General features: G+C 39.2%; 1 protein-coding gene across 2 annotated transcripts in view; it reads left to right on the forward strand.

Annotated features, from left to right (window-relative positions):
* The window catches only part of MDGA2 (MAM domain containing glycosylphosphatidylinositol anchor 2), a 460,928-nt gene that overhangs the window by 432,790 nt on the left and 3,700 nt on the right, over window positions 1-24,438 (forward strand). For both annotated transcript variants that reach the window (XM_038756395.1, XM_038756396.1), the window contains 4 exons: window positions 4,935-4,955; window positions 9,239-9,394; window positions 10,817-10,975; window positions 15,949-16,079. In XM_038756395.1, the coding sequence (XP_038612323.1) occupies window positions 4,935-4,955; window positions 9,239-9,394; window positions 10,817-10,975; window positions 15,949-16,079 (467 nt within the window). The remainder of the gene's footprint in view (window positions 1-4,934; window positions 4,956-9,238; window positions 9,395-10,816; window positions 10,976-15,948; window positions 16,080-24,438) is intronic.

Here is a 24,438-nt window from a genome sequence, read left to right on the forward strand (position 1 = left end):
TAAAATGTAGGAAGTACATCCTGTTCTCCCTTAATGCAGGGGTTGGCTTCTTGCAATATTCTGTGTTCAGGCAAACTCACTTGGAGGTCCTACCCAATCTAGTGCCAGGTACACATATGCATAGTAGTGTGTCTCTTGTTGTGTTGGAAAAGCTCTTCCCTGAGTCCCTAGCAGTGTTATTGGCCCCGTCATGGAGTGAAACTATGACAGAACTGAGTGTGATAATAATAATAATAATGGTATTGGTTAAAAACTTTCAAATGTGCCAAATACAGCACTAATTTCTGGGGCAAATGCACAAGATAATCATGTAGATCACAGTCCCCTGTTCCACATGAGGCTCACGGTCTAAGTAGGAGGGAGGAGAGGTTTTAATTCTCATTTTACAGATGAGGAAACTGAGGCACAGAGGCGTTAAGTGACTTGCCCAGGGTCACATAGCATGAAATGGCAGAGTCAGGATTAGAATCCAGGCCCATACAATTTCTGTATGCCCATGTATGCAGGAGAAGCCTTATTAACATTGGTTCATGACTGTCCAACCTGATTACCTTATATCTACAGAACTGCGCCTGACACATAGTAAGCGCTTAATTAACAAACACCATCCCCCCAAAAAAGAGTTCCAACTGTAGCTAGAGAAGCTGAACCAGTTATTCATTTGACATCAGTGATTAAGTGCCTACTTAGAGAAACAGCATGGTCTAGTGGATAGACAAAGGGTCTGAGAGTCAGAAGGATCTAGGTTCAAATCCTGGCTCCACCACTTGTCGGCTGTGTGACCTTGGGCAAGTCACTTTATTTCTCTGTGCTTCACATCTCACCAGTTAAATGATGATTAACACTGTGAGCCCAATGTGGAACAGGGACTATGCCCAACCCAATTACCTTGTATCTACGCCAGTGCTTAGCCTGACACATAGCAAGTGCTTAACAAATATTCATTATTATTATTCTTATTATTACTATGGGCAGAGCACTGTAATCACAGCTCACTTATCCAGCTGAAGGGAGTCTGACCAGATCCCTGGAGACTGGAACAGAGTGGAAGTTGTGCCAATAAGAACATCCTGAAGCAAGGTAGAGAAGATTTTATGGGTCTAGTATTCACTAATGTCAGTGATAGCCTTATTAAAATCACATCTCCTCTAAGGAGCCTTACCCAGCTAAGCCCTTTTTTCCTGTGTTCCCTTTCCCTGCTGCATCCCCTAAGCACTTGATATTCACCCCACCCTCAGTCACACAACACATATGTACACATCTGTAATGTATTTGTTTTTGTATCTGTCTCTCCCACTAGACCGTGAACTCATTAATAATAATATTGATGGCATTTATTAAGCGCTTACTATGTGCCAAGCACTGTTCTAAGCACTGAACTCATGGTGGGCAGGGAGTGTGTTGACCAACTCTGTTGTATTTTACTTTTACAAGCACTTAGTACAGTGGTCTAAACAGAGCAAGCGCCCAATAAATACCATTGATTGATTGTTGGCTAACGATTGTTTTGCCTTTAACAAATTAAACATCAAATGGTCAGACAGCATCATATCAATTCAACTAATTACTCCTAGGTTGATTTGATATTTCACCTGCTGTTTGATGGTTTATTTTACCTAAGTGCCTAGTATGTTTAATGCCAGTCATCCTTTTTCTTTTTAAGCAGAGGAGCCTAATTAATAATAGGGGTACTGCCTCATTACTGGGCTGTTAAACTTTTACTGGAAATTTTATTATTTTTTTAACAGGATCCAGCCATGTGCAGAACTGTGTTTGTTTACATTTCTGAAAGAAAATTCTTTGCAACTATTTTTTTGTTAGGGGGAAACACCTCTTTTTATTTTCTGTGTACATATTTCTAGTAGCAGGAGTGTATTTGCCAAAGGCAAGGGTCGAAACACATTAAAGTCTAACTTCATTAAAAATTGAAAGACAAAGAATGATTTCTTTGCAGGACATAACTGAGTTTGTATAACTATGACCTTTCTTTTTCGAAGCAAGTACTAGGTTTAAATGAATAAACAAAAGGAAAGCCAGGATATAATTCTTCCTTCCACATGAATGTGTATGGTTCCAATTAGTTTATGTTGATGGATCCAATATATCTCATTTTTCCAACTTTCCTCCTTTTCCCATAACTCTGTCCAACCTGGATAATCTTATCTATCTGCTTAGAACAATGCCTGACACATAGTAAGCGCTTAGCATATACCATAAAAAAAAACCCCAACTCACTACCTTGACAGAGGAGGTCAAACTACTCATTACACTCTTGATTATGGCCTGGAAATTATTTTTGTGGGTACTTTTTGGGTGAACATCAGAAATCTAATCTGGAAGTGACCAAGAGACCAATTGAACAAAATGCTGTTCTAGAGAAGCAAAATCTTTGGGAGTCAGCAGTGGACTTGAATTGTACTACTCAGATTTATGTCCATTCATTAATTATTGATTTCAATTGCAAAATTAACTAGGTGCAGTAGAACTTTGTCCAAAGGCAAGGAAATCTGATGTAATACTTTTGAAATGAGATCTTTTAACTGAAAGAGTTGGAGTTTAAAAAAAAAAAAACAGATACAGTTACTGGGGAATGCTTTGAGCCTTCATAAAACAATAGGATTTTGGGTCAAAAATAGAGAATTCTTATTTACTTGGAAAATGTCTCAATGAGGACTTCAGTGCACTCTATCCCCTCCACTCCCATATCCCTTTAGTGAATCTTCAATCAGTAGGATTTCCTGAGTAGTTACAGAGAAGCATTTATGGCCGTGCAAGAAGCAGTGGCTTCTCGTACTTCATATTAAAGTTTCAAAATGGTAGATGAAGAACTTTTAAAAATAGAGATGACCATATAAATATCATATGCTCACAGCAACTTTGTTATAGATAGGTGTGTTTCAGAGAACTATTGTTATACTGTCACTTGCTCTTTCTATTCTTCTTTCTAGTATACGAACTATGCATCAGAATCATGCAAAATGTATTTAATAATGCTCTAAAACATTTCGATATGTTTTCCTTGTCTTCATTCAAAGAAGAAAGACTTAAAATTTATAAATTACCATCACCCCTTCAGGAAATTTTCATTCTGAGCCATCAGAAGAGAAAATGATGCCCGAGGAGAAACAATCATATCTGCCTATTGGGATGCCATCTGTCCTCAAGCACACCCTGTCCCAAGTAGATATTAGCATGAATATAGGGATGCATTCAAGTTGTGATCAATTATTAAAAAGAAAAAGTCCTTTATAGAAGCCAAAGCTGTGGAAAAGTCATGCCTAAAATGGCTTGGAAAGGCACAATCACATTTTTGCCAGAAGTAAAGTATTCAGTGCCATTACACTCTGGAAATAATTTCATTTTTGGATGATGAAAATAGAGGGAGAGACATGGTAGAAAGTGTAATCTTCAGCATAATGGATATCCTTAACCCAGAAGCATTAAAAATATTGAGAAATATTAATATTTTGTCAGTGTACTCGACCAATTTCACCAACTGTATTGAGAGTAGCTAGTATGTATTTGAGAATGTGGTGCATTATTAACAACACTCATACTTAATTACCGAATATAGCAGTTAGCTAGAAAATCCTAGAAAAAACAAGTGAATGGGCAGGTTGACATCTGCTTTAATTCTGGAAAATCCATAAAGATTTCTCACACTCAAAATGTAATTGTTCCAAGAAGTGGCAGATGTCTTGTAAACAGATCTCACTCCATTGTACAGAATAGGTAACTCTTTATGGAAACATTTAAGGTATTCCTTTTGCAGTCAAACTGACACTTGCAAAAATCATGCAAACACTATTAGTTTTCTGAAAGCCATTTTCGTAGGATACGAAAATGCAACCCTATATTATTTATACATTGAAAACTTTTTTTAGGTATGTAAAACAAAACCATTAAAATGAGCTATTCCTTTGAGGTTTATCGATGCGATATTTCACAATCATAACCACTTAACCATAAGAAGATTGGGTTTGTTCCCATATTATATCAACATATGTTTATTTGATCTGGGAAGCATCAGTCAGAAATACTGCAGTGTTGGAAAACTGCATTTCTATTTTTGACAAAATAGGTAGGTGAGAGGTTTGTTGTAAGCAGACTGTCACATTTGATCCCAGGATGTGTGGCTAGCTTTGGGCTGGAGTGCTTTAAAGGCAAACGGTATGTGGAAATACTGTTCTTTAATAACCTGTATGGAAGCTAAGGAAGCTTGTTGTGGGCATGAAATGTGTCTATTACATTGTATTCTCCCAAACTCGTAGTACAGTGCTCTACAGACTTGTCTCTCTCCCCCTTCTAGACTGTGAGCCCGCTGTTGGGTAGGGACCATCTCTATACGTTGCCGACTTGTACTTGCCAAGCACTTAGTACAGTGCTCTGCACACAGTAAGCGCTCAATAAATACAATTGAATGAATGAATGAATACAGACAGTAGGGCTCAATAAATTTGATTAATTAATACAATGTCTTCACCATCCCTGAGTTCTTTAAGGGACTTCCAATTATGGTTCCATACCCAGGGATGCCTTTACTACTCTTATGGAAATAAGTGAATGCTGGTCTACCAGGTTTATGATGGAAGAACAATGGAGAAAGAAGTTCATAGTTGAACAAAATTAACCACCACAGTAGTCTTCCTCACAGAGGTTTAGATTTTAATACTCAAGAAGAGCACAGCAATATCAGACCAGATCCAAACGCTTACACTGCCCTAAATAAACCATCTTCCACAAGTATGCCAGCAAACGTCAACAAACAAAGTAAATTTTACTTTCTTTGTTCTGAGCAAGGGAATGAAGGAAGGGTCACCAGGAGGAGGAAGCTGGAGAAGTTCCTTTCAGAGGGTCTCAAAAAGTGCATAAAAGAACTTTAAAGACTTTGAAGCCGCACATACTAACCATCTTTTTCACTTCTTGTTTTTTAGCTCCAGTAAATCCTCACTTGCGTAAGTATTTTTTTTATAAATGAAACTTTTACTCCATGACATGCAAAGATCAAAAACTGGGGAAGATAGGAACAATTCCTAATTTGTTTATTTTTATAGTCAAGCTATAGTTTGGTCAGGATCAGCACTTTGAGTTGGAAAAATGCAAGCATACCTTCATAGAGAAGCAGCGTGGCTCAGTAGGAAAGAGCCCGGGCTTTGGAGTCAGAGGTCATGGGTTCAAATCCCGGCTCCGCCAATTGTCAGCTGTGTGACTTTGGGCAAGTCACTTCACTTCTCTGTGCCTCATTTACCTCATCTGTAAAATGGGGACTGAGACTGTGAGCCCCATGAGGAACAACCTGATAATCTTGTAGCCTCCCCAGCACTTAGAACAGTGCTTTGCACATAGTAAGTGCTTAATAAATGCCACTATTATTAATATTATTGAGCCAAAAGTATTTCTCCAACAACTATTTGGTGCATGGTATTGTACTAGACCCTTGGGAGAGTTCGATACAAGCAAAAGATGTGTTCCCTAAGCTCTGGGATCTTACGGTCTAAGGGGTGGAATAGAAAAAAGACCCATAAGGGAAAATAGTAAAATGAAATACATCAGTCACAATTGGGTATATCAGACTCAAGTGAGAGTGGAGTGTTGCATTAGGACTTTCTGGATTCAGTGATCCAGTTCCCAGCGTTTGGGTTATCTTGTCCATAAAATTTACAGGAAAGGAGATTTCACAATCCCGCTAGGTAGTCCTGTTTTGGTGTCAGAATGTCCTCCTTCATGTCTAACCCAGATTCCCTCATGATACAGTTTTAGGCTCTTTCTTCTACTACCTCCATTAGGAGAGAGAGAGCCCAGCCAGTTTTTTTCCCATCTATGAAGCCTATCTTACTTGGAACATAATAATTTTCATTCCTTAAACTTTAAATTCATTCAATCGTATTTATTGAGCGCTTACTGTGTGCAGAGCACTGTACTGTGCGCTTGGGAAGTACAAGTTGGCAACATATAGAGATGGTCCCTACCCAACAGTGGGCTCACAGTCTAGAAATAATTACAACTTGTTTTTATTCTTTTCTAACGTGTAGACTCTTCAGGCATAAATCCTTTTTCTCATAAATCTTAAAGATGGACTCGGACAGGGCAGGAGAGAGTTACTCAGGAAGCAGTCTTTGCATTAAACATCAGCCCTTGAACAATATTATGATTTCCATATTGTGCCTGAAGATAATGACTTTCAAACTGTTTCCCCAAGTTAACCCCCAGCAGTATCATGCTTTTACTTATTGATTGCTTTTTCTTTTACATGTTCCTCTGACCTGAGGGCTTCAAAGCAGAGGTGTTAAAATTTTATACAAAATAAAAAAGTTAAGCATAGCCCTGACAGACCAGACTGTATAAATGAACTAGCCAGTGTTCTGCCCGTGAGGATAAGCCAGTTGATTCGAGCAGATGTTCTGTAGTTTTAGATTTTAATTATGGATTGCTGATTTTTCCCCTCCACCCTCCTCACCCTCATTTTCCATATCTTTACCATTCCAACAATGTTTCCACATTAGTTATTTATTGTGGCCACAACTGCCATGTGGAACTGCCCCCCTCCTCTCCTTGGCCCTGATTTGTTTCTGTGGGCCACCCCTCTAACTCCCAAACTCCCAATCCCACCCATGTTGTGAATGATCCCCTAGCCACCAATTGCTGCCACAGCTGAAGCCTCTGTTCAGGTCAAAGGTGGGATATCAAAGCTCACCCTGCCTTACACTTGTTGGGCTGCTCAGGGCAGGGGAGAAAGACTCCATAAATCCTGTCCACTGGGGGCCATTTTACCCCATTATTTCTGATACACAGCCATGGAACCACTAAATTGTCCACTCTGTAATTCTGTTTCTTTCAAACAATTATTTTCGGGATTTCTTCCCCCTGAGAATGCATTTCCTTCTACATGAAGAACCAGTGTTCAAACAATTTCTGTTTGTTTTTGTTTGACTGGAAGTAATCTTCTGTCTCCCTCCAACCTGTCTCAAACAATCCATTTACATAAAAGAGACCACTGTGGATTAACATTTCCTTGTAGGTTGCTTAATCTTTCTCCAGCATAATGGCAAATGAACCACTGCAAACGGACTTTTAGAAAATGGATTTCGCTTTGCCCAGAGCCAGCCTTAAAAGATACCACCAGAAGAATGCTAGACATTTTCACTACGTATCATACATTTTTGATCATGGTGACCTGTGATTTCTAAAAGTCCAGGCCAACTGGATGAGGCTTCAGTGATTAATCTGGATTTTCCATTCTTCTGTGATGATGACAAAAGAGAGACCACTTGGAGGTTTATTTCCCTTGATCTTTTGATATATGTACATTTTTTTCAAAAGAAAAAAAACCAAACTAGGTTTGAAATGTTCCTAATTAAGATAAAGTAAAGGTGGAAATTGGTTCAGCCAGAAGGGTGGAGAAAGTAGTGGCGCTTTTACCATACGAGACCTGTTGTGGCTTCTAAGCATGATTCTAAAAGCGTAATTCTGAAACACTCCCATGAATAATGCAACCAATCTATATCAATCCCTAAAGATCTTCTTGAATTAAAACTGCAATTACAGAATGTGCCTAAATTATATGAATTGACTCCCTAGTCTTTAGTAAATTCACTGGTTAATTGAGCAGCCCTTCACTCTAGATTGCGGGGTGGGAGGGGAGAAGGAGTCCATAGATGGTGATTTATTCAGAAGCTCAATCAGTTATTATTATGGTATTCGTTAAGTGCTTGCTGTGTGTCAAGCCCTGTTCTATGCACCAAATCAATGCTGTCTGTCTTTATCCACCCTATTATAACTTTCATAATATTGGACACTCCCATTTGGACAAATATTCCAAACACCTCTATGGATTTGCACTTTCTTCTTGTTACAGCCATGTAACCCTGTCCTAAATATTACAGGAGACCAACTTCATTTAATAGGAGTTTCAAAAGGAGATTCTTGCCATTTCATGTGTAACCTTCACATTTTAATAATTCAAAAAGTTCGCTTCCTAGGCAGAAATGTCACCACACCTCAAAATAATAGACCTTCATATGTCTGTGCAAATTATTCTTATCACAGAGCATCAGGATACAAGTACATTACAAGCACAGCAAACGCTTATTAGAAAATGAATTGTCCATAGGAGGTTTTCCATTCCACATAATTAGACTCAAAAGCAATTTCCCTTGCTCAAGCTTACAGTGTCTTTGTCTTAAGTCAGGCCTGCTCCAGGAATGCACCTAGAAAATTGAAAGCCAAAACTACACTTTGGCCTTAATTGTCCAATTATTCCAGTCTTCAAAACACTTTCACTTGAAATAGACGAAAGACCTTATCCCTTCTGAAACTCTGCATGCTCAGTTCTAAAACAAGTGGGGTTAAGTTCTTGATGAAGACAGGGTCTTACAACTATTTCTTCCACCACTGCATTGCAGTGCACTCTATCCAGATAGATGCACGTTGTTGGAAAATCTTTTCAAACATAGGTTCTATAATAATGATGGCATTTATTAAGCGCTTACTATGTGCAAAGCACAGTTCTAAGCGCTGGGGAGGTTACAAGGTGATCAGGTTGTCCCACAGGGGGCTCACAGTCTTCATCCCCATTTGACAGATGAGGGAACTGAGGCCCAGAGAAGTGAAGTGACTTGCCCAAAGTCACACAGCTGACAATTGGCAGAGCCAGGATTTGAACCCATGACCTAGGACTCCAAAGCCCAGGCTCTTTCCACTGAGCCACGCTGCTTCTATGTAAATGGTTAGTGAAAACACATGTTAAGGGAGAATGAGTAGATTTGCATTACCAACTAATGTGCACAGCACCTTTTCCTTCTTCCTCCTACATGATATTTTACTTAATGTCTGTCTCCCTAGCAGATTGCAGGCTCTTTGAGAGCAGGTATCACATCTACTAATTTCATTGTGCTCTCTCCAGAGTTTAGTACAGTGCTCTGTATGTAGTAAATGCTCAACAAATAATATTGATGAAAGTTAATGATGAATGAAAAGTTTGCTACGTTGTGGTACATATTTATTACTCTATTTATTTATTTTACTTGTACTTATCTATCCTATTTATTTTATTTTGTTAGTATGTTTGGTTTTGTTCTCTGATCCCCTTTTAGACTGTGAGCCCACTGTTGGGTAGGGACTGTCTCTATATGTTGCCAATTTGTACTTCCCAAGCGCTTAGTACAGTGCTCTGCACATAGTAAGAGCTCAATAAATACGATTGATGATGATGATGATGATGATTTCAATGTATTGACAGGAGAGTTTCACTGTGGATTTGAAGATGGCAACATCTGTTTATTCACGCAAGATGATACAGATAATTTTGACTGGACAAAGCAAAGTACGGCAACCCGGAATACAAAATATACTCCAAATACTGGGCCCAATGCAGACCGCAGTGGCTCTAAAGAAGGTGGAGTATCTTTGGCAACCAGGGGTGGGATGGGGGTCGAATTGACCATTTCTTTGAGCTTTTTATTAGTAAACCAAGGTAGAGGGTAGGCTCACCTTGATAAATGGTTTTGCTAAATGGTGTCCCTGCTTCCAGTGAATACTTGGGTCCTGACCCCAGGGCGTGAATGGGACAGACCAGCTGGTTGTTCTGTCAGTGCTTGAGCCAACTCCTATAAACTCCTCCAGAAATTTCCGGCTGAATTAACTCTCAGGAGAACAGAGTTACTTCCCTCTTCCAGGAAGCTGATTAACTGTCATGGAAGCTACTCAGAATTGCTGTTTTATGCACTGTTCTGTAAATATGGTGCACAGGGTTTGAGTGGGGTATTTTATCTCCTTGGGATTGAAGGAGAAGAAGCTCAATGGCTAACCCAGAGCAAATAGGCCATTGTGCCTGAAGAAAAACAGGTATGACCCTTGCACTTAGGAGAACCTATAGGAGAACAAAGAAGAAAGGAGAAGTAATAGTATTAAGGGCTTACTGTGTGCAGAGCACTGTTCTAACCTCTGGGAGAGGATGCACAAGTGGGAATTAGGCATGGTTCCTCTTGCTTTGGGGACAGGGCCAGGAGGTGGGGGGCTCACAACCCAAGGGAAGAGCAAAGTATATCTTTTTGGTAAAATGAAAGGGCCAAGGAAGGATAAAAGAAGTGGAGGGCAATGGGACATTCATAAATAAATCGGGAAAGTGATTGAAGAATGAGTCCACCCAATCCTTCTTCCAAAGGAACCTGGTGGAAATGGCAGCAAATCATTTTTAAAAGGGTTTTCATTTATTCAGATTCACCTGTAATAACCACGAAATCAATTTCTCTGACCCAAATCACCAATGTCATACTTTCTTGTAATTAGTTTCATTAGGAATCTGAATGCAGTCGTCATACTGTACCTCCACGCAGCCCCTTGCCTCACCCAGAAACAAAATACTTGGTCGAAGGGTTCAAGCTTTGGCTTATCATGGGAACAGCTTTGCTTATGTCCTTGAGTTCTAAGTGAATTTAGATTTGCTTTATATCTGTTGTGTTTAGGGCATTATTCATTCAATCAGTAGTACTTATTGAGCGCTTACTGTGTGCACAGCCACTGTTCCAAGCGCTTGGAAAGTACAATTCAGTCACAAATTGACAGTTCAGCCCCATTTAAAGACACATTTTTTAAGATGTGTCTTTACAGAAAGTCCCCATCACCATAATTGATGGGAATTCTCATTATGGGCAGGGAAAACGACTGTTTATTTTATATTGCACTCTCCCAAGTGCTTAGTACAGTGCTCTACACACAGTAAGCACTCAATAAATACAGTTGAATGAAGGGAAACAAGATCCATCTTTTCTGATCTCTACTAAGGTAACACAGTTAAGTTGGTTTGGGTCTTTTTCAGGTTTTTACATGTACATTGAGACGTCGCGACCCAGGTTGGAAGGAGAAAAGGCCCGGCTGCTGAGCCCTGTTTTCAGCATAGCCCCCAAAAACCCTTATGGACCCACGAACACAGCGTACTGCTTCAGCTTCTTCTATCACATGTATGGACAACATATAGGTGAGGGTCAGAAAGGAGGTACTCTTCCCAATCATGGATTTTTGGGGGAGAAAAGGTTGCTATGTTTAGAGCTCAAAATGGTAGCTACTCTCAGTTTCTGTAATGGCTCTCATCGTATATGTACATGTCACTTCAACCGGTGATGATATTTATTAATTGCGTACTATGTACCAAGCACTACGCAAAGTACTAGAGTCGATACAGCACAATCGGATCGGACACAGTTCCAGTCTCATGATTCACCCCCACGACCACAGTAAAATAAACAATGTAAGAATTTAATGCCTGTCCCCAAGGTTCTAATTGAATAAAACCTGCCATGGGTACCATTTTCCAAAGACTTGGGTGAAACAGATGTCTAGGTAATTTTAGTCTTCATGTCCTGGCTTTCCACAGAAGATATTTGTTTGCCTCAATGGTTAAGTATTATTTTAATGACACAAAATAGGATTGCTTTGTTTTAAGAATGAATGTGGGGTAGGGACTGTGTCCAACCTGATGCTTCGTACATTGCTTAGTAAGTGCTTAACCAATACCATTATCATTCAAATTGTCTGATAGTTTAGAACATTTTGTCTCCTCTTTGAAAAGCTGAAAACTGAGTGTATTGGCTTTCTTACCCTCTTTAAAATGAATGACTTATCTCTGCTAATAGTTCCAAGTCTTTCAAGTGTAACTGAAGAACAGGTTGAAAGGAATTTGTCTCTCCCCCTCATCTTTTCAGAACTCTAAAAGATTGACATCCAACTTGCCCAAATAAGTCAACTTCAAAGTCAAACCAAACATATAAACTCCTTGAGGGTACAGATTGTGCCTGCTAATTCTGTTGCACTTTCCCAAGGTTAGTACAGTGCACTGCACGGGCAGTCAATAAACGCAATTAATAGTTGTACAGTGCTCTGCACACAGGTGCTCAATAAATTCTGTTGTGCTTGTTGCAAAAGGAAAGTTTCAACAGTTGAAAAGCACGAAAGTTGAGCTGAGCTCACGAGATACTCCATCAGGGTAGAAGGGGACAGTGTCCTAGTCACAGTAAATTACTATGCAAGATGACACTTTAGATATGGTGTCAATCAAGTTACTGCAACTAGATTATAAGCCCCTTGAAGGCAGGAACTGTGTCTACCAACTTTTAGTATGGTACTTTCCCAAGCGCTTAATACAGTGCACTGCCCATACCTTGGATTGATAAAAATGAAAATAGAAGTACATCCATAGAGTCAGTTCTCCTTCAACTTGAGGCTTGCATTAGGGTTGCATTTTTTAAATCAAATTTATTGAGAACATACTGTGTTCAGAGCACTGAACTGAGCTCTTGGGAGAGTACAATATAACAGAGTTGGTAGATATGTTCTCTGCCCGCAACAAGCTTATAGTCTAGAGAGGGAGGGCAGAACCTTGGAATAAAGAGAAATTCCTGTTGTTATAATTACTTTTTGATCAACACTTCCCTTGGCCAGCAGTGATTCCCACAGAGTCAACATCCAGATCCAAAAAGGCCTGAACACAGGGCTCAACAAAGAATAGGCACCCAAAACAACTGATTCCTTAGGTGCTTACTACAGTGCTTTGCACACAGTAAGTGCTCAATAAATATGATTGCATGGAATGAATTGGCTCATACCACCCTGGAGTGACTAGATAGACCTGAACTCAATGCTGGTGTATTTTATACTCTCTAAGGCATAATCCTCTCAGTTGATTAAAATTCCCATATTTGTATGAAACGTGTACAATACATGTTATCCTGAAGTGAGAACATGAGGACACAATACATGCTAGAAGAGATCAGCACTTTAGGAACCAGAAAAATTGTGAGATGAATACAATCATCTCATAGTTCCTCTAAACTAAAAACCAGGTCCTTAGAAGCTGCATTTCGAATGGTTACATAATCTGCACAGTCTTGCTAGCTTTATCTTTAGGGTTTAGGGCAGCAAGTCACTGTGGGAATAGAGTTTTGTTTTGTTGTCTGTCTCCCCCTTCTAGACTGTGAGCCTGTTGTTGGGTAGGGACCATCTCTATATGTTGCCAACTTGTACTTACTAAGTGCTTAGTACACAATAAGTGCTCAATAAATATGATTGAATGAATGAATGAACAGAGGACTTGGATATCTGAAGAATCTTCTTCCATTGGTCTATTCTCGCTGACCACAGTATTCCGACATCATCTGTCTCGGTGTACTTCCTCATTTGAAATCTTTGAATCTGTGTTTTCCCTTGGGTAGAACCAGACCAGCTACAGATAATCAAATTCTCTGTTTCAGTAATGAGGCCCGGCTGCCTGGGAACGCATGCCTGCCATTCTAAAAATGAGCTCATCAAATATATCCTCACGTGTCCAAAGGCATTACTTTCTGAGTATTCGATGAGTGAAGGAAATATCCCAGAGCTAAAGGATGATCCATTTATTTTCCCCAATTTGACATTTTTTTTACATAGCAGGTTTCTGATTATTGAAATAGTATTTGATTTTAATAGTGTGCAGTTACACCCACAGAGTAATTTTGAAAGAAAATCCTACCTAATAGCATTTGATACCTGATACTTTGTGTTACCATTTATAAGGATACTGACATACAGGTTCTAGGGGCCAAAGTAGGATCATTTATAATGAAAATATCAGTCACAATAAGCAAGAAAATGATGCAAATTTTAATGTCATTTTGGGCAGTTTATCAGGGGTGTAGAACAGTTACACAAGGCCTGTATTTCACATTACTTGCAAAAAGCGCACTCTCATAATTAAGCCACCCTATGCTTCGGAGATTCCATTTTAAATGTAAATTCCCCAGAAGAACTTCTCTTTTTCCTTTTTAACTTTGCTAAACAAGATGACCTGAAGTGAGTTGAACAACCTCTCTGCTACCCAACCCCTCCTGCTTAAAAAATTCGCAACTAGGTGTTTGTTAAATAAACATACGAAGCTGAATAAAATGCATTGCCACTTTCAAATTCCTGTAATGTTGATGTATCTGTTCAAGAACATACCAGACCTCATTAGGGTGGATAATCAGGATCAGTTACTGCTAGCTCTAGCATATCTAGGTTATGTTTCTTCAAAACATTTTCCATCATTTTAGTTGATAATTGTCCACCGGAGCTCCCTCCACCTTCATATATGACACACCACTACACTCCCTAAAAGCCTTATTGAAATCACATTTTCTCCAAGATGCCCTCCCTATTAAGCCCTCATTTTCCCTACTCACACTCCCTTCCGCATTACCCTTGCACTGGATTTGTACCCTTTATTCACACCACAGAACTTATGTACAAATCTGTAATTTCTTTTAATGTCTGTCTCCCCTTCTAGACTGCAAGCTCCTTGTGGGCAGACAGTGTGTCTGTTATATTGTTACATTGTACTCTCCCAAGCACTTAGTATAGTGCTCGGCAGAGTAAGTGCTTAACAAATATGATTGGTTTTTATCCTCAATTTTGTTGTAACACATTTTCAGTACATGTTGCAGCTAGAACATGATCAGGGAATGTGTTCTTTCAACATCGCACGTCACTTCTGTCCACTTCTGGACAGTGTCATAAACAGTGAGTACTTACATTCATTCATTCAATCATATTTATTGTGCACTTACTGTGTGCAGAGCACTGTACTAAGCGCCTGGAAGAGTACAGTATAACAATAAATAACAGATACATTCCTTGTCCCCAGTGACCTAACAACATTCATTCTTCTGGACACAAGCTTTTGCAAGCATAGAACCACTGCATTATAGAGGAACTAAGTTTTCACGTCTTTTTCTTTTTTATTTCTTTTATAGTAGTTGTTAAACACTGAGGTAGATACAAGCTAATCAGGTTGGACACAGTCCATGTCCCACGTGGGGCTTACAGTCTTAATTTTCATTTTGTAGATAGGGTAATTAGGGTACAGAGAAATTAAATGACTTGCCCAAGGCTACGCAGCAGAGAAGTGGCAGAGCTGGTATTAGAACCCAAGTCCTTCGGACTCCCAGGCTTGTGCTGTATCCACTAGGCCATGGTGCTTCTCATGTCAACATCAATTTCCACCTTTCACAAAGAAGAACTATAAAATGATGACTTTGCCAAGACTACCGAGCAAGTCATGAGCCTATTAGGATGGAAGGTTATAAATCATTCCCTTGCACAATCACAGTTTTTGGTTTTTCTGTCATTACTGTGAGCTATTTCTCCGGTTCTCTCAGTACAAATCTATCCTGTCGGTACTAACTTGAAAATTTTGAAAATGTTGATTGAAATACTTCACGCCCCCCTTCAGAAATCTCCAGTGACTACCCATTAATTTTCTTTCAACAAAAACAAGAATTACTAACCATCACCTTTAGCTCTGGGCCTTAACAGTAGAAGTATTCGTATTTATCGGGCACCCATTTGGGGCAGTGCACTATAATGAATGCTTCCTCTCACCCATCCTCTCTGTTTCTCCCAAACCAGTCTCTTCACTTCCTCCCTCAATCACCTCTTCAGCCTCTGCCCCATCTGTATTTTCCCACCTCCTTCCCAAGTCTCTGAAAGTGTCACCCTCAGTAGGTGACATTTCCTGAATGATACACAACTGCAGAAGTTTCTCTGAGGTTTAAGGTAATGCAGAATAACAGATGTCATCATCGTAGGAAGAAATGGGCTTAACTGGTAATCCTCAATCAGGAAGCTGCTCACACTTTTTGACAGTGAGGTTGTTCACTCCAGAAACAGATGAGGATTGATATTAATACACGAGGCCCATGTGAGCAAATAAATTAAAACACAAGAAATAGTCAGACACACGCTAAGTGAATAGTACATCACACCTGTATAAAAATACACTTTTATGGAGTAATGAATTTGTATTATTTCTCATATTTCTATCCATTCATTTTAAAATATTTTAAGTGTTTCAATGTAACTAGGAAGAATTTTTACACATACATCTTAGGAATTTTTGCAGCTGCATTGTGGAAATCTGTAACCACCTTGTGAATTTTTTAGGTGTTTTAAATGTTTACCTGCGTTTAAAGGGACAGTCTACAATAGAGAATCCATTATGGTCTTCAAGTGGAAATAAAGGACAACGCTGGAATGAGGCCCATGTTAATATATATCCGATCACTTCATTTCAGGTAAGAAAAGAATACTCATTTTTTTGTAAGAGATTTCAGCACTTGAACAGAAAGGCAAACAGAAACGTCAGTATAGGGAAGAGAAACTGAATAACCTATCCAGTTTTCTGGGGAATGTAGGCATCAAAAACATTGGCTTATTCACTCTGTTTGGCAAAGCTTCATTTCAGTGCTAAATGCTACTTCATAAGCGGATAATAGATTTCCCATTTGTTAATAGCTCTGTACCACAGAGCTTAACAATGTTGGTTTTACTGGCAAACTACTATTGGCTAAGCAAGAAGTCTACACTCATGATTTTATATATCTGAGGCCATTACAAGGTAAATCAAAGTAAATTCCCCAAAATTATTTACCTCAGGCTTTTGTTTTCATCAGCTTAGGGAAAGGTAGAGTTGAGGCGATCAATCGATAGTATTTATTGATTGCTTACTGTGTTTAGAGTACTGTACTAAGTGGTTGGGAGAGTACAACATAATAGAGATGATAGGCACATTCCCTGCCCACAGCGAGCTCAGAGTCTAGAAGTGAATCAAGGTGAGTTCTGAGTAAGAAAAAAATATATTCTGCTGGAAGTATCTAGAACACTTGGGGGGAAATGTTGGGCTTGAGTTTTCAGACACTACCCTAAACTCACCTCCCCAACACTAGCAAAAAACTTTACTAAAATAAAAATCAAATATGGTGAGATTCTATTTTTTCTCCTGTCAGTTTTGGAAAGGTCATGACTGGTGCCTGCTGCTGACTTCTAACTTCTAGAGAAGCAGCATGGTGAGGTGGATAGAGCACGGGCCTGGGAGTGAGAAGATCACGGGTTCTAATCTCTCTCTGCTCTGCCACTTGTTTGCTTTGTGACCTTGGACAAGTCACTTCACTTCTCTGTGCCTCAGTTACCTCATCAGTAAAATGGAGATTGAAACTGTGAGCCCCACATGGGACACGGACTGTGTCCAACCTGATTTGCTAGTATCCACCCCAGCACTTAGTACAGTGGCAGGCACATAGTAAGTGCTTAACTAATACCACAACTATTTATTTATTATTAGCCCCTCCCTGGCTACTGTGGCTCGGTGGAAAAAGCACAGACTTTGGAGTCAGAGGTCATGGGTTTGAATCCTGGCTCCACCACATATCTGCTGTGTGACCTTGAGCAAGTCACTTAACTTCTCTGAGCCTCGTTACCTCATCTGTAAAAATGGGGATTAAGACTGTGAGCCCCACGTGGGACAACTTGATCACACTGTATCCCCCCCAGTGCTTAGAACAGTGCTTTGCACATAGTAAGCGCTTAACAAATGCCATCATTATTATTATTAATATGGCAAATTCTTTGTTTTTGTTTCCACAAGCAGGAAGGTGATATGAGGCATATTTTGCTAAGCGTTATAGACAGGTAAATTATCTTAGGAGAGGTGGGCACCAAAGAGTTAAATAAGTAAACTGCCTTGAAGAATTTGCCTGGCCTGAAGCCCGCATAGCAAGTGATTCTGGACATTGCATCTCTGAATTTTCTTTTCTGCCAGGATTCAGGCCCTAGGGCTTAACTTTTCCAGCATTCAGTACCGAGTAAGCACTTAATAATAAGTATAATAACAACTGCGATATTTGTCATCTCCATGGCACTTTCAGGTTACTAGACCACCACAGCAATATCCATTGATTATCTGCATGCTTGCTTAGTACAGTGCACAAGCACTTAGTACAGTGCTCTGCACATAGTAAACACTCAGTAAATACTGTTTAATTACTGAATGAGACCTCAAATATTGGTAAATAATTTGTTCTAATTCAGAAATTATAAAAACCTCAGTAAATTAGCTAACCTTCAACTAAACACAATTAAACACCAAAGAAATGGAGTTATGACTATAAGAGATGTAAACTCCCTCAAGCCAGTAATTGTATCCGATTAACAACCCACTGAAAATAATTAATAAATGCTTCTGTGTGGAAAATGCTCCATCAACAAATATTAATTGGTGATTAATAAATGATCATGATCCAGGAGTCCATTTAACACAGACTACAGTAGATGGCAATTTTCTTTACCCTAAATTGTATCCCCTGCAGAGCTATGGTCTTGCACAAATGAAAGGCAAGCATTGTGTGATTCTAGCCAGTTTACAAGCTCTGACCCCCCAGGTTTCAATTTCTAAGCATATCAAAACATGAAAGCAATCATAAAGCAATTAATACTTTGGCTTGCTAAAAAGAAGATAAGAATCAGGAACTCCATTAGGAACAGTGTAATTGTTTTGATTGTAGCCTAGGCTAACCAAGAGGCCCCATAGTGTGTTTTGATGGCCAGAGTTTCTGGGCAACAATGTGTATTTCCACTAATTAAGGGTCTTTGGATCCCTCTGTTAGGTGATGGCAGTCCAAAAAAAAAAACAACCAACCTGGCTGAAATGCATGACATCATATGCAAAACACGAGCATTCAGCATGGAGCAGGGTGTGATGATGTCATGTTCTTCCCCCTCTAGACTGTAAGCTCGTATTGGACAGGGAATTCTAATTCTGTTGCGTTATATTCTCCAAGGTGCGAACTACAGTGCTCTGCACATAGTAGCGCTCAGTAAATTCTGTTGATTGATGGATCATCATACAGAGCCACTTTGTGGAATTCCACCTGAGGGGGCCCAACTACCTTGATTCCTCTCTCCCCTCAGCTGCTCCAGAAACACCCCGAAACCCTTGGGCACCTTATCTGAGCTGTGAACATTAGTGGCGGTGAAGAGGCACGCAAGGGAGAGAAGCTGGTCCTGAAAAGTAGTCAGCAGATCTCAGCACAGGGAGTAGTGGAGAAAGCATCCTACACTAGGCCATTGGGATAAAGTACTTGTCCTACCTCTGTGGGGACTTTATAAGACACTAATATCCTGAATCCCACTCCCCAATTTCGCGTTGAGAAGCTATGGCTTCTAAGGCTTCCTTTTTGAATGTTCCATTCACAAAGGTCACTCCCCCTTTCCTCTCTACCCCTTTTGATACTATTAAATACCCTATTTCTCCTTGCCTGCGACATAAGCTCAGATACTTTATATTGATCTACAGCCCAAGACAGACCCCCTTCCTCCCCAGGTCAAATAATCACTCAACATCAGAGAACAGACACTTCGGCAGAGGCACTGAACAACAATTTGCTCTAGTTCCAGTCCAGAGATCGAACATATTCAGAGAAAGTACATTCCCAAGTTATTTTTAAAGGGCTTATGCATCAACTAATTTAAACAAATAAAACAAAATGAACCTTTGCTATGCTGTCACTAAGTCATTTTTAGCAGCTTATTTCTCCAACAGTTTGTTTTCCATTTAAAATTCCAATAGTGGTGTGGCGAGGCGGGAGAGAAGAGAAAAGAAGAGAAACTGTGGAGTTAAATTCAAGGGCGGGAAACAAAGTGAAAGGATCACTGTCACACAGCTTTACATTTGGACAAAAATGAAAAGTACTGGAGTTCAATAAATATTTTAAAGCACTTTCTAGGTTAGTGTCAGTTACATATCCAGTTTCTACATTGAGGGCTGAGTAAAAACCATTCTGCTGAAAAGCTGAAAGGATTAGTGAGGATTCTTTGTCTACTTCATCTAAAATTGTGAAAAATGAAAAGAATCTCTATTTTCCAGTGATCTTGTTGGACCTCTGACAAGTCTCTGTGCATGGTTAAAGGGGTGCCATCCCTCTCTGAGCTGCAGTGTCCCACATCATTGAGCCACATGGATTCTCCTTATTGGGTAGAGCCCCAATATAGCCACATGACCTAAGTGTTTCAAAATTGTCACATTCTTCATGACAGTTTATGAGCAGGTCATGGATACTTCTGGCTTTAAAAATCCATAATTTTTGTGGATCATTAATGCATCAATTGTAATTTTAGGTTTTTTCTAATGTGATCTCAGTCCAGAGCTCACTACAGGATACCAATTTGAGAGGGTCTGTCACCTCAGTGGTAATGGAGATAGGATAGAGGCTTAGATGAGGGGCTGAGGGGTAGATAGCCAAAAAGGAGAGCCATCACCCTTCTTGGCAACAGCATCCGTCCACTCTCTCCTCCTTTCCTTGGGTTGCCTGGAGAGATTTTTTTTCCAAGGTGGCAGGGGTAGAGGGGAGACAGTGAGAGATGAATGGATAGAAGGGTGGAGGAAGGGAGAGTCAAAGGGAAAAGATAGTGATAGAGAGGAGGTGAGAGGGAGGAAGGGGGAGCAAGAGATCAAAGTGTGGGATTACCCAGGATGGTGCCTGAGGGGAAGGAGAGGGCAAGGAGGAGGAAGAGAAGAAAAGGCAGCAAGCCAGAGGAGCGACAAGAACTGTAGGTGTTCCTGAAGGCAGATATAAACAATTGGATTTTCATCAGATTTAAAAAGAATTAATCATATTTACACTGGGGGTAAAGTTGGATAAAACCAGAAAAATATACGCCCTTTCTTAGTGGGTGAGAAAAGAACCTTTTCTAGCTAGAGAGGGAGATGGGGAATAAGAAATATGAGCTCAAAAACTACTTGGATTCAGCGATTAATTTTCAGTTAGTAACCTGAATAAGTTCCTGACTCAAAAATCCATCCACGTTTTCCTGTTCATCATATGGAACTGAATGGACAAATCACTCAACTGAATCATATTTAGATTTAAGAGATTCTGCTTCTTGAGATTGTGCCAGTACCTGACACACCATCATCAAACTCTTCTCCATCACAAAAGAGCATTGTTTGTGACCACCCAAACCCAGCAGGAATAATGAGTCTTGCTGAAATTATGATTTACAGTATTTCCTTTCAAATGCACATGTTTCTCTGGACTATAATAGAATTTCCTCATTAAAATGAGATGATTCTGAAAAAAAACTAAACGAAAAGGTTCTCACATTTTCAGATCAACCTTATCAAATGGTTTATCTTTTGTTATTTCTCATTGCAAGGATGGTCATTCATTCATTCAGTTGTATTTATTGAGGACTCACTGTGTGGAAAGCACCAGGGAAAGTCAAGGACTAAACACAAACTTGAGTGAAATGTCTGAAAGGGCCCATTACTATAGCTATCACTTTACAAAAGAACACTAATCAACATTTCCCCATCACTATTTAGAACTTATCCTAAGTAAACAATCTTATCTTCCCATTGTTGCCACCCTTTTATGCATGATTTGAGCAGGAGTTATCCTTCCTCTACACTGGTCTTTTAAAAAACTATGACATCTGATTCCCTTAACACACTATTATAAGACAGAGATGTCCTGATTTCCTCTTTAGTTCTTTAAAAAAAACAAACAGACTTTTAACAAGCATCAGCTCCATGACTTGCTTTTCAAGTTTGTTTTTTTTTAAATTGACTGGGATATAGCTAATTAAAGCTTCATTTCTCAGAAGAAGCTTAGGGAGTAGGTGAAAGACCTTCCCCGCACTTCACTGGAGGACCGTGAGAGTGCATTCATAACCCATGGTTTAGTTATTTTCACAGATGCCAAAGGGGGATAAACAGCATTTCCACAGGAGAGGGTCAGTGCATTGTTCTTGCCAACTCTGAGCTTCATCCAAATGAATACAGGGTTTGGCAATACTCCCTCTTAGATCCCCACAGCTGAGGCAGTCTGGAGGAGGATTATTTCCTCTTCCAGATAGCCGGGTCAGATATCATCTGGATCACATCTTTTTCCTTAAGTTGCTTCCAGAGAACAAAGAAAATTGAAGTCACAACTGGCTTGCCCCTAAGGGGAGTTGAGTGAGCTGAAGCTCATAATCTGTAGTCTTCATCCTCTTTATTTTTGATCAAAATATCTTCTAAGGGAAATTCGTTAGAAATGTTAAAGGTTTGTGACCCTCTAAGTAAATACTTCAAACCATACATTAGACTACATTCATTCGTGCTTCTAGACTGTGAGCCCGTTGTTGGGTAGGGACCGTCTCTATATGTTGCCAACTTGTACTACCTAAGCGCTTAGTAAAGTGCTCTGCATACAGTAAGCGCTCAATAAATATGATTGAAAGAATGAATGAATTCAGTCATATTTAACTGAGCGCTTACTGTGTGCAGAGCACTGTACTGGGTTATTCATAATAGAATAATAGTGACAGTGACCACTATGTGTAGTAGACATAGCTCACTGCATTGTCGAATATTCTAACGTGAGCCAAGATATACTGACCAAGTGGATTTTAATTTAACACAAACTAATTATATTTATCAAGAATGATGCCTTGACTTTACCTACTCCAAGAAGATTTTGCGGGTCAAAGGGAGAAATATATCAATCAATCAGTGGTATTTAATGAGCCCTTACTGTGGGCACAGCACTGTGCTAAGAACCTGGGGGAGTACAATACAACAGATCCTTTCCCTGTCCAAAAGCACCTTACAGTGTATATACTCCAGATACCATTGCTTTTTCTTCTTTCTTGAACCGAAAGAAGAAGACTAGTTAATGTAAACAAGTTTCAGACAACTGTCTGAAATACAGAAGTCTTGCTGTTTTCTAATTTACTCCTCCTTTTTGCAGGAATATATAATCATTCTGCAGTATTGCACACCAGTATAATAATGATGAAATAATTAACTGCTGTTGGCTAGTTTCAAGTTTATTTAGCATTCCTGATCCTTCTAGGGAGACTTGCACATTCAGTTTTCAAAGTTATCAGGCTGTGCAATTAACTTCCTTAATAGTACTGGTCAGAGGGCAAATTCAGGCGTTTAAAATGGGAATAGATCCTCCTGCAATGGGCAGCCTAGCATGGGCGTTTATGTCCCTGGCAGAGGTGATCATGTAAATAAAGTCTGAATTCCTCTTTATCAAAAAACTGTGACCTTACTAGGGTTTAATTTTTAATTCTGTATATGGAGTATATTTGGACATAAACATTAATAATGTTGAATATTTCTGGAAAAATATATGTTTTCATTGAATGTATTCAAATAACTCAGTGGAACAGTGTTGTTCAGGGGAACATGAGTAGTTGTAACATTGCAATGAATTCACATTTAATTTGTCTAATTCTCCTTTATTAACCCAGATGAAATTAAACACTTTCCAAATCAGTCTGCCATCAAGGGTTAAGTTTCTATTAATGATGTAATACTTGAAACTGAAGTTTACTCAAAATTGTACGCAAACTGAAGAAGATTGAAGTTTAAGTGGGTTCAATTAGCAAATAGTTTTTAAAAGATAAAAACGATGACACTATATTGAAGGTGATTGCATATTCTCTGCATAATTTTTTTTTGTTTGAGGGGGAAAAGAACTGTAATAATTTGTTTAAAGAATACATTTATTTCTATCTGTCGTATTACTTTTTTCTCTAAGCATTTTAAATAGGAATTTTGTTTCCTTAACATAGTAGTGGGTGGGCACTAATTATAATGACAGGAGAAAAATGACAGTAGAAATGATCTTGCCCCACTAAAACTTATTCAGATTTTTTCCCCAGAATGTAATCTATGTGATGCTAACCATTTGCCTTTTATTATCAATGTCATATGCTTCTTAGAACGTAAGTTTCCCTACAAATTTGCCGACTTAGGTTTGCCACCTACGAGTCCATGGATATACTTATAAAGCATTTGGAACATTGAATGAAAGAATGTTGGACCATCAAATATCTATGTATTCCACTCTTTCTTTAGGCTCCACTTATAAGTAACCAAGTACTTAATAAAGGAAAGAACCAAGAGGAATATTTCCTCTTGATTTTAACCTTTAGCTCACTCTGAACTAAATCAAATTTGGGTAAAGCCAAGATGCACGTTTAGTCAACACTCAAAATAAATGAACAGTTTAGGAAAATATTTGAGAAGATTTGTTAAAAAGAAGCCTACCACGTATATGTTTCAGACAACTTCCAAGGTCAATTTAAGGTGTTGATTGTATTCTAGGAGGCTCTAAATTATTTAAGGTCCAACTCTAGCTAGCTTTGAGATCACCTTCTTCTATGCGCATCATCACAGCAATGAAAATCAGCCAGTTTTCATTTTTAAAATTGAATAAGGAAAATTTGTCAACCAGGAGCTATGCTGGAGAAATGAAACCCAGGTCACTTTTTGTGGTTGGAAGAATAAATTCCAGCATCATAAACGCTTGCTGAAACGCTCAATCAATGGTATTATTAAGCTCATACTGTGTACAAAACACTGTACCAAGCACCTGGGAGGATATAATAGAACAAAGTTAATAGACATGTTCCTTTCCCAGACCGAGCTTACAGTCAATAAGCATGGGCCTGGTGTCTAATCTGGGATTGGTCACTCTTCTGCTGGGTGTCCCTGGGCAAGGCACTTAACTTCTCTGTGCCTCAGTTACCTCTACTGTAAAATGGAGATTAATAATAATAATATTTATGGTATTTGTTAAGCACTTACTATGTGCCAAGCAG

This window comes from Tachyglossus aculeatus, chromosome 14 (assembly GCF_015852505.1).
Source record: "Tachyglossus aculeatus isolate mTacAcu1 chromosome 14, mTacAcu1.pri, whole genome shotgun sequence".
NCBI classification, from domain to species: domain Eukaryota; kingdom Metazoa; phylum Chordata; class Mammalia; order Monotremata; family Tachyglossidae; genus Tachyglossus; species Tachyglossus aculeatus.